Source organism: Tachyglossus aculeatus, unplaced genomic scaffold (genome assembly GCF_015852505.1).
Source record: "Tachyglossus aculeatus isolate mTacAcu1 unplaced genomic scaffold, mTacAcu1.pri SUPER_30, whole genome shotgun sequence".
NCBI classification, from domain to species: Eukaryota; Metazoa; Chordata; class Mammalia; order Monotremata; family Tachyglossidae; genus Tachyglossus; species Tachyglossus aculeatus.
Genome location: NW_024044837.1, coordinates 5,880,110 through 5,891,754, shown reverse-complemented (window position 1 = coordinate 5,891,754; position 11,645 = coordinate 5,880,110). Strand labels below are relative to the sequence as shown.

Sequence of the window (11,645 nt, the reverse complement as noted above, 5' to 3'; positions counted from 1 at the left end):
GAAGATCCACGCCTAAATGTCCTACTTTTCCTCTAAAATGAAGTTTGGGTTACTGATTTAATCACTTTGAAAAATCCAATGTGAAGTAGAGAACAGTCACTTGGTGAATTCAGACAATTCAAAACAAAACAATCCACTTGTATATCAATATACCTGAGCAATTCAGACAAATGTTAAGTTTGGAGGGTTTCCATCTGAATTATCTGGATAGCTGTGTAGACCTCTCTGTATATTTCAAGAGGATTTATCTCTGACCTGAAAAGGCCAATTTATTTTTGTATGATGCTACCTGGAAAATTAAAAATCAAATTTACTAAGCTCCCCACACTTCTCGAAAGAGTTTGTGTTTTTTCACAAACCATTCAATAATCAATAAGAATATTACTTAAACATCTAGAATTGCATGAGTTATAATATTAAGCTCGAGGAAGAAGACTTAGATAATTTCAGACTTTGACCCTGCCCCTCAGAAGACTTGGAATCTAAACAAGGGAGGAAATGTATTTCAGTGTCTGTCTCCCCTGTAGACAGTGAACTCCTTGTGGGCAAATATTGTGTCTACCAAAGGTGTTGCATTATACTTACCCAAGTGCTTAGAACAATGCTCTGCATACAGGAAGCATTCAATAAATACCATTGATTGATTTATTTAAAGACACAGATGGAAAAAAGGTAAAACCAGGACCAACAGTAAAAGATTATTTTTCATGGCTCATCATCTCACCACTCTTCTCTGACCCACCCTGTCTAAATGCAACAGTGTTTCCAATATTTTCTATGTTGAAAAGACAGAACTTGTTCCTAGGGGAGGTGAGGGAGAAGAGAACAACCAGCATGGTCCAGATGGGCATGAGCATGGGCATGGGCTTGGGCTTGAGGGTCTGAAGGACCTGGGTTCTAAGCTGGCTCCACCAGTTGTCTGCTGTGTGACTTTGGGCATGTTGATTCACTTCTCTGTGTCTTAGGTATTTCAGATGTAAAATGGGGATTAAGACTATGAGCCCCTTGTGGAACATGGACTGTGTCCAACCTGATTAGCTGGTATCTACCCCAGCGCATAGTACAGGGCCTGGCACACAGCAAGCACTTAACAAATACCATTAAAAAAAAAGAAATTTGGTGTCTCGCTGAAGAGAGGCAGGGCCCTGGACTGCCCCTATGAACCCAGTAATTTTGGTAATGGGGGAATGCCAAGCCCCTTGTGGAAAAGCAATTTGAAAGGCAAAATATCACTGTGATGCAACTCGATTTCTCAAATAAATCTGAACCTGGCTTATGTTGCCCTATTGCCCAATGTAAATATAGTAGTTCTCATAGATTCCAATTATAATAATCACATAGTGCCAGAGCATCAAGGAACCCACCTATTAACATCTCAGTCTCAGCAAAGAATAAACTGCAAAGAAGCAGGCATCCATTGAATGACATGATTCTCTTCTCATGGAACAAATCTGCAAGAGAAGCAGTGTGCCTAGTGGAAAGAGCCCATGCCTGGGAGTCAGAGGACCTGAGTTCCAATCCTCCATCAATCCCTGCTATGTGAACTTGAGCAAGTCACTTAACTTTTCTGGGCCTCTGTTGTCTCATTCATAAAATGGGGATTAAGACTGTGAACCCTATGTGGAACAGGGACTAACAGGGACTGTGTCCAACCCGACTATCTTGTATCTATCCCAGCGCTTAATACAGTGTATAGCAGGTAGTAACCACATAACAAATACTATATTTAAAAAAAACTGTCCTAAGGAGAAACATAAGTTTATGACGGAGAAACAGGCAAGAAAGAAGGACGTGGTGATGGTGATGCAAATGATCAGTTTCACCGGACAAATCCAGGCTTAGATGTGACAAATAATGATTTTCAACCAGAAAAGTGACTTTTGTCGCTTCGGAAATCAGGAAAATTCCCGAAGGTTAGACTCAGTTTCATGGTTGACAACTTCTTCAGGAGAGCAAGAGTGGAAAGAGGAGGAGGATTTTAGCAGATAGGCAAGCAGATTGGGTTTTGAGAATAGCAAGGACGTTTAGAAGAACTAACATGTCAAAAAGATGATGGACATTTTAAGCCCGATTTAAAAATTCTGGGTTCTTTTCAACACTGCTTAAGAGGAGTCGGGACTTCTCGGAGCCCTGGGTTGAGGGAACCTAAATGTCCAGCCCAAAAAGTTGTGCAGGTGCAAACAGCTGGATACCCCCACAGCTGAAAATCCATTGGATCCCTTCCCTTCCCACAGTATCTATGTTCAAGGTCATGAACGGAAATACACATTTTTATTTTAAAACTAATTAACAAAATTCCATGAGCAAACCAGAAAAGTGTCATTTGTCACATTCTAGAATAATGACCCCATCCTATCTCATTGTAACTTCCCAATTCAGACTTCCACCAGGAATCAACCCCTCCATCGCAAAATCACAATAGTCTACAGGCAGAAGAGCTACCGACAATGATTTCTCATCCATCTCAACCCACATCCACCCTTACAGATGCAGAAGGTGAAAGGTAGTTTTACCTGGAAAACATCGGTCCCATTTCAGGTGAGACCAGATAAGCCTAAATCTCCCAGAAACTGTCCTTTTGAAGATGTCCCAGGAAGTCATTCCTGGGTCAAAACATTTGAAGAAAGGATTGGACCATTCATTCATTCAATCGTATTTATTGAGCATTTACTGTGTGCACAGCACTGCACTAAGCTCTTGGGAAGTACAAATTGGCAACAGATAGAGGCGGTCCCTACCCAACAACGGGCTCACAGTCTAGAAAGGGGAGACAGACAACAAAACAAAACAAGTAGACAGGTGTCAATACCATCAGAATAAATAAAATGATGTCTATATACACCTCATTGATAAAATAGAGTAATAAATATGTACAAATAAAATAGAGTAGTAAATATGTACAAGCATATACAAATACTGTGGGGAGGGGGTGGGGGGAGGGAAGGGGGGCGTTGGGCAGAGGAGGAGAAAGAGATGAAAAAAGAGCATAGAACCCACATGATGGGTAACACATCATGCCCTGGCATATTTGTTCCAAATCCATTCAAACATTGGCAAAGGTTAAACCAAACCAGTTTCACTTGGAACCATCAGTTTCATTTGGATTCACCATTCCATGGAAAGGTTTCAAAGCCACGGCCTTTTTACCAGTTCAGGAAAACATTATTTGTGTTTAGTTTTGAATCTGTTAACTGACAATTTCTTTTTAACGGTAAAGTTAAAAACTTTAACGCAGAGCACCAAAAGGCGAACCCCTTCCTCACTCTGTTCCCTACCTGAATCTCCCTCCCCTTTAAAATACTCCAAGATACACGTCTTCCCATCTTCCAAATCTTGCTAATAACTCCCCAGGAAGCACTTTTCGGCTCCATAATTTTCCCATGGCATTTTTCACCTCTGCGGTCCTCAAAGTGTAGATCAAAGGGTTAAACAAGGGAGTAACGATCGTATAAAAGACTGACACCAATTTATCCGTAGAGAAGATGGTTTGGGGCCGGGCGTATATGAATATACAGGGACCAAAGAATAAGGTGACCACAAGAATGTGGGAGCTGCAGGTGGACGGGGCTTTACATCTTCCTTCAGCCCCTTTGGACCTCAGATAATACAAGATGACCACATAGGATGCCATAAGCACAACAAAACCCGAGGTACAGATGGCCCCACTGTTGGAAACGAACAGCAGGTTCGCCAAGTGAGTGTCGGAGCAGGCGAGTTTCATCAAAAGTAGCACATCACATAAATAATGATCGATCACATTGGGACCACAGAATGGTAGGCTCAGGGTGAGGAAAAGCTGGGCGGAAGAATGCAAGAAAGACACTACCCAGGCTAAGCCCACCAGAAAGCCACACAGATATTGATTCATGATGGTGGTATAGAGGAGGGACTTACAGACGGCCACGTAGTGGTCATAGGCCATCAGAATGAGGACCAGGATTTCCATGCTGCCGAAGAAATGGAGTGCAAAGAATTGGGTCATGCAGCCCCCAGAAGTTATGGTCTTCTTATCTGAGAGAGAGTCAACAATCAATTTAGGGGCCGTGGTAGAGGAGAAACAGGCATCTGAAAATGACGAATAGGCCAGGAAGTAGTACATAGGTGATTCAAGAGTAGGGCTAGTCTTGATGGTCAACACAGTGAGGAAGTTTCCAAACAGTGTAGCCAAGTAAAATATCAAGAAGACAGCAAAGATGACATTCTGCTTCTCTGGAGCCTGGGTCAGTCCCAACAGTACAAATTCTATAACACTGTTTGGGATAGCCATGAGTTCGCTATCCACGGAGCACCTCTGGGTGAAAACTGGTGTTCCTACAAAAATAAGAAAGAAATTCGCATTTCTACCTTGGGGCTGAGGCAGGATCTTATTCCAAGGAACAGGGACTGGTTCTCCTCTATCCTGGGGAGATGGTGAACTAGTAGAGAATAGCATGGTCATGACTTTGTAAAGTGAAAGTTTCTCCTTGAGAATATTTACATTTTCATTCCAATCTGATGTTCTCATTGAACAGTGTTTGGAGATCCCCTAAACTTAGCAGCGTGGCTGAGAAGCAGCGTGGCTCAGTGAAAAGAGCACGGGCTTGGGAGTTGGAGGTCATGGGTTCAAATCCCGGCTCTGCCACTTGTCAGCTGTGTGACTTTGAGCAAGTCACTTAATTTATCTGTGCCTCAGTTCCCTCATCTGTAAAATGGGGATTAAAATTGTGAACCCCACGTGGGACAACCTGATCACCTTGTATCCTCCCCAGCGCTTAGAACATTGCTTTGCATATAGTAAGCACTTAACAGATGCCATTGTTATTATATTATTATTAGCATGAGACAGAAATCTAGTTGTAGAAATGACTACATCTGCAGGCCAGGGGGACAATCTGTTGTACACCTGTAGATCTGTTTCTTGGAAAATTGGTTCATGTTCTTCTCTCAGTTCACATTGTTGTTGAGATATTATTCATGCACCCCATTTTAATTTATGACTATTGAGCATTGTTAGAGCATTTGCCTGGGCGTCAGAAGGACCTGGGGGTCTAATCCCAGTTCCGCCACTTGTGTGCTGTGTGACTTTGGTCAAGTCATTTAACTTCTCTGTGCCTCAGTTACTTCGTCCATAAACTGGGTATTAAACTATGAGCCCCATGTGGGACATGGACCGTGTCCAATATAATTAGCTTGTATCTACACCAGCACTTAGTACAATGCCTGACATTTTGTAAGCACTTAAATATCATTCTTAAAAGCAGTAGGAAGGTTCTAACCCTGGCTTCACCACATATCTGCTGGGTGACCTTGGGCAAGTCATTTAACTTATCTTTACCTCATGTCCCTTATCTGTAAAATGAGGACCTAATACCGTTTCTCTCTCTTACTTAGACTGTGAGCCTGATGTGGGACCTGATAAGCTTATATTTACCTCAGCACTTAGTACAGTGCTTAGCACACAGATATAACCCCAATTGTTATTACTATTATTATCATTATTATTAAGGCAGAAGAATGGATGAAGTGAATGACCTGCAGAGATTTTTCATATTTTGATTCTATAATTCTATAACTTAGTCTTCAGATACTCAGTATAACTACTGCACACATTTTGATGTATTTGATTTTGTATAATTATAAAATTATCTGAATTGGTATTTCCCCACCCATTCTGCTTGGGAACTTCTCTCAATTTCCCAGATTGCCATTCATCACCTAAACAACTGTTTACAGTACCTGTACTGAAAGAGCCAGAAAAATAACAGAAGGAGGAGAGCTTATCAAAACTGAGTTCAGAAAGAGTTTCAAATGTGCTCTACAGATAAAATGAAAAGAAACAAAAAATAGATAGCCTGGAAAACTGACTTAAGGAAATAGGATTAGATGAGACATATGCCTTATCTAGAAGTCTGTTTCCATTATTAACACCAAAGGATGCTTAGAAAAATAGTGTCAAGATCGCCTTCCTTGGCATCCATCATTATGGTTACATTTCCTTCTAATAACACATCACGGATCTATTGTCTATTGCTACAATCAATCAGTACAACTTTATTTATTGAGTAGTTACTCTGTACAGAGCCCATACCAAGCACTTGGGAAAGTGCAATCGAGTTAGTAGACACAATCTCTGCCCTCAAGGAGTTTGCCATCTATTTATGGAGACAGACACTACAATAAATTACAAGTAGGGGGAAACAAACCTCTGAGGGTCACATACTGAGAGTTTCCAGTACTCTAAAAATCTCGATTATTCATTCACTCATTCAATCATATTTATTGAGCACTAACTGTGTGCAGAGTACTGTAATAAGCTCTTGGGAAGTATAAGTCGGCAACATATAGAGACAATTCCTACCCAACAACGGGCTCACAGTCTAGAAGGGGGAGACAGACAACAAAACAAAACATGAAGACTGGTGTCAACATCGATAGAATAAATAGAATTATAACTATATGCACATCATTAACAAAATAAATAGAATAGTAAATATGTACAAGTAAAATAAATAGAGTAGTAAATCTGTACAAATATATACAAGTGCTGTGGGGAGGAGAAGGAGCCTGCTTTTGGGTAGGGATCATCTCTATATGTTGCCAACTTGTACCTCCCAAGCGCTTAGTACAGTGCTCTGCACACAGTAAGCGCTCAATAAATGCGATGGAATGAAGGAGGTAGGGCAGAGGGGGGATGGGAAGGAGGAGAGGAAAAAGGGGGCTCAGTCTGGGAAGGCCTCCTGGAGGAGGTGAGCTCTCAGTAGGGCTTTGAAGGGAGGAAGAAAGCTAGCTTGGCAGATGTGTGGAAGGAGGGCATTCCAGGTTAGGGGAAGGATGTGGGCTGGGGGTCGACGGCAGGACAGGTGAGAACGGGGCACAGTGAGGAGGTTAGCGGCAGAGGGGAGGAGGCAGCAGGCTGGGCTGTAGGAGGAGAGAAGGGAGGTGAGGTAAGAGAGGGCAAGGTGAGGGAGAGCTTTGAAGCCAAGAGTGAAGAGTTTTTGCTTGATTCATAGGTTGACAGGCAACCACTGGAGATTTTTGAGGAGGGGAGTGACATGCCCAGAGCATTTCTGTACAAAGACAATCCGGGCAGCAGAGTGAAGTGTAGACTCAAAGGGGGAGAGAAAGGAGGATGGGAGATCAGAGAGGAGGCTGATGCAGTAATCCAGTCGGGATAGGATGAGAGATTGAACCAGCAAGGTAGCAGTTTGGATGGAGAGGAAAGGGCGGATCTTGGTGATGTTGTGGAGGTGAGACCGGCAGGTTTTTGTGATGGATTGGCTGTGCGGGTGAATGAGAGAGCAGAGTTGAGGATGACACCAGGGTTGCGGGCTTGTGAGATGGGAAGGATGGTAGTGCCGTCTACAGTGAGGGGAAAGTCAGGGATAGGACAGGGTTTGGGTGGGAAGATAAGGAGTTCAGTCGGACATATTGAGTTTTAGATGGCGAGGAAACATCCAGATGGAGATGTCCCAAAGGCAGGAGGAGACACGAGCCTGGATGGAGGGAGAGAGAGCAGGGGCAGAGATGTGGATTTGGATGTCATCAGCCTAGAGATGATAGTTGAAGCCGTTGGAGCAAATGAGTTCACCAAGGGAGTGAGTGTAGATAGGGAACAGAAGGGGACCAAGAACTGACCCTTGAGGAACTCTGACCCTTAAGGAACCCCTAAGGGAGGGACTATGGGAGGGAGAGTCAAGCAGAGGCATATCCATTCCATTTATAGTTTATACAGCGGCTAGCGAGTTGGAGGCAATCTGCTACAAGTCAAAGCTCACCTGTGCTGAGCAACAGCAGCATGGTAGAGAGTTGAGGGCAGAGACTCAGATTTACTGCACAGAAGGAGGCAATGTTAAACCGCTTCCATATATTCACCAAGAAAACTCTATGGATACACTACCAGAACAACTGCAGGTGGAGGTGGGGCATTCTGGGAGAGACGTGCCCATGGCATTGTTATGGGTCGTATACAACTCGACAGCATAAGACGAAAACAACAACAGCGGGAAGCAACACAGTTTGAAGACATGCATGTGATTAGCAGATACATAAGGAGGAATATCCAAGTGCTTGGGTAAATGTGGATGTGTTGATGTAGCTGTTGATGGAGACAGAGGTTGGAGAGGTGAGAGATTTGTCAGGGAAGGCCTCCTGTAGGAGAGATTTCAGATGTTTGAAGATGGGAAGAGCAGTGACCTGCCATATGTGAAGGGGGAGTGAGTTCTAGCCAAGAGGGTGATTATTAACAAGAAATCAACAGTGAGAAGCACGCGCCATCTTGATCCTTCTTGAACTTTCAAATACCCTGACTTTCCCTCTAATAATAGTGATGACATTTGTTAAGCGCTTATTATGTGTCACGCACTGTTCTAAGCGATAGAATAGATAGAAGTTAATCAGATCAGACACAGTCCCTGTTTCACATGGAGCTCAGAGTCTAAGTATGCGGGAGGATAGGTTTGAATTCCCATATTATAGATGAGGAAACTGAGACACAGAAAGTTAAGTGAATTGCCCGAGGTCACATAGCAGGTAATTGGTAGAGCTGAAATTAGAACCTAGGTCCTCTGTCTCCCAGAACTGTGATCTTTCCACTAGGTCACATTGCTTCTCTGCTTCTCTAATAATGAGTAAGCTATCACCCATAATTTTTCCAGAATTTTCTGATTGTTTTTGGTACTTTCTGCCTTCACAACTTCCTTTAGTAATAAATTCCATATCCTTACAACTTCTCTTGTGCAGTTTCTGTTTTAAGAGCAACTGATCATGCCTAAAATATTCTTCCACTGTTTCAATGACACTGTGCTCTCTACAGTTCAAAACCTCTGAATTATACAAAATGGGATCAGCAGTTATAGTTAAGAGTTCCAAATCTTACCTTGGACTCTGTCCTCACCAGTCTCCTTGCATTAATAACTGATCCAAGAAACATCCAGCAGTCAACAAATGAAAATTCAGGATGGTTTCCCAATTCTCGGTGTGAAATGATAGACAGAAGAAAAGAAAATTTCTGCTCTGAGAAGCAGTATGGCCTAACGGAAAGAGCTCAGGCCTGGGAGCCAAAAGGGACCTGGGTTTTAATTTTGACTTCACCAATTACCAGTTCTGTGACTTTGGGCAAGTCACATAACTTCCTTGTACCTCAGTTTCAATTAGTCAAATGTATTATTTCATTCATTCATTCATTCAATCATATTATTGAGCACTTACTATGTGCAGAGCACTGTACTAAGCACTTGGAAAATATAAATGAGCAATAAAGTACAATATAGCAAGCACTGTAATAAGCTCTTGGGAGAGTACAATACAAGAGAATTAGCAGACACATTACTTGTCCATAACAAGCTCATCTATAAAATGGGAATTCAATACCTGTTCTCCCTCCTATGTAGACTATCAGAGCCTCATGTGGGATTGGTACTTTGTCTGACTTGATTATTTTATACCTATCCGAGTGCTTAATACAGTGCTTGGCATATAGAAAGTGCTTAACAAATACCACAGTTATTATTGTTATTCTTATTGGTGATGGTGGCAAAAAGCCCTCTCAATAACTAGTCCTTTGCCACCTTCCTCAAACACAGTCCTCCACTTTGTACGTTTAAGGGCAAAGTTCTGTTCTTTGTATTCCACTGGATATTCAAAGTCATCCCTTGAATGTTCAGAAATGTGTGTGTCTCTCTAGCCTCTAGGGGCTAGAGATTTCCCCAGGCAGAAGAGATTGCCAAGGAAGTCCAATAATTTATTTTCATTTGGTCAAATTCTATGGGTCTGAACAGAAGAGGGTGCAGCTATGTTTTCCAATTCTTTTCTTGGAGCTTCAAAGAGAAAATAAGAGCATGAAACTTCAAAGAGAAAGCTAAGAGAAAGAGAAAGAGCAGTTTTCTCCACTCAAAGTCCTCACAGTAGCTAACTCCCCTGTTTTCCTTAATGCCTGTGTCCCATCCTCAATCTCTATATTCCATCCACCTTTGAATTTCCTGAATATTAATAGCCATTCATCAAAAACTTGGGATCGCAGAGGTCTCCTTGTGAGTTTCCCAAGGACTTAGACAGGAGACTGTCCAAAACACCACAGGATCTCATTTTACCTTGACTACATCATATTCCAGAGAAATAATTTTGTGCTCTGTTCTGCCAGTTGGAGACATTTTTTCAGCCAACTCAGGGTACAAAGCACTACCTTGGGCATAAAAGGGGAGGTGCAACTGCCAGCCTGGGCTGAATTGGGGTCAGCAGTAATCGGTCTATCAATGGTATTTATTGAGTGTTTACTACATGCAAAAGCACTGTTCTAAGAGCTTGAAAGAGCACAATATGATTAGCAGAAATAGTCCCTGCCCATACTAAACTTACATTCTAGAGGGAGAGACAAGGTCCCCAACTTCTGGGGCCCCTGAAATTGATTCCCTTTCAACAGTTTTTGTCACTGAATGTTACGTTCTTCAAAAATGTTCATCAAATTATTTAAAGTGCTTTTAAATCAAATCACATTAAAAAATAAACTTTGCCACATTAGATTTCAGATGTTAAATTACTCAATAGTTTTCTTTAAATTATTTCCCAAAGATCCCTATGTCTTTTTCCTGCTTTAAACCAGGCCTCCAAAGCAAGCACATGTACACATGACAGTTACAGGCAAATCAACTTGTGAAGAAAACCCAGTTTTACATTGAAGAAGATGACTGTACTCCAGGGGCTTTTAATTTGAACCATGACCACCTCAGCCCCCACAAGACTAAGTAAGCTGAGTATCTATGGATTTGACCAGTCCTCCCAAACTTCCTAAATTCAAAGCCAACCACAATCCTTCTGGCCATCAGAAAAGTCAAGAGTCTACACACGTGGTCTGTTTAAGCACAGGTTAAGGGGGACTTGAGCACACTTTTATTACCTGAAACTTGCTCAGTAAATCATTGGCATTTATTGAGCACTTACAGAGTGTAGAGCACTGTATTAAGCCCTTGAACACTGTACTAAGCATTCACACCACTGCTATGGCCTGAAACTCTTTCCCTCCCCTGTGAAATGTACCAGTCCACTAATCCCTCTTTCATTTCATCTTCTCCAGGAATCCTACCCCAAGTAAGGATCTATCCAGGTTCTTCCATTCCAAAGATCCTTACTGAGAGCTTATTGTGTACAGAACACTATACTAAGCACTTGGGAGAACATAAGTCAACACAATGCATATATCAATATACAGATTGGTGGTATACATTGATCTATACACACTGCTGATGTATTCAACTACATATTAACCTCTCTTATTTTATACTCTTGCCATTATCAATTGCATCCTGGTTCTTCTTTCTGCTCTCACTATTGGAAAATATCTGTGTCCTCCCAACTCCCCCATTACATGTATATGCTCCTTGGGGCAGGGAACGTTTGATCTTTTGTATAGTTCTCTGCACACAGTAGGATCTCAATAAATACTATTGACTGATTGATCGACTGATTGATTGAGCCACCCAGTTCTCTTAAGAACTGTAGCTGCAGTTAAGCTAATAATGGGTACCTACAGAAATGCTGAGTTTCTCAAACTGAAACTCAAACTGATTAGCAGAACGATCACCAGAGCTGATGAAAAGCATGCCTCTGATAAGTCAGAACTTGGCTTCTCACATGGGTGTGTGGGGAGAGAGAAACTCTCCACACTGAAATCA

The 11,645-nt window shown here is 42.0% G+C and overlaps 1 protein-coding gene across 1 annotated transcript; it reads right to left on the bottom strand.

The window, feature by feature from the left end:
• Window positions 1-3,292: 3,292 nt before the first annotated feature.
• Window positions 3,293-4,300, bottom strand: LOC119921823 (olfactory receptor 4C11-like). The gene has a single exon (XM_038741847.1). It carries the CDS (start codon window positions 4,265-4,267, stop codon window positions 3,293-3,295), a length of 975 nt encoding a protein of 324 aa, XP_038597775.1. The 5' UTR covers window positions 4,268-4,300.
• Between the last annotated feature and the right edge of the window lie 7,345 nt (window positions 4,301-11,645).

Bases quoted from the DNA above. Each gene is read 5' to 3' on its own strand.
- LOC119921823 (XM_038741847.1), bottom strand. From the start codon at position 4,267: ATGGCTATCCCAAACAGTGTTATAGAATTTGTACTGTTGGGACTGACC.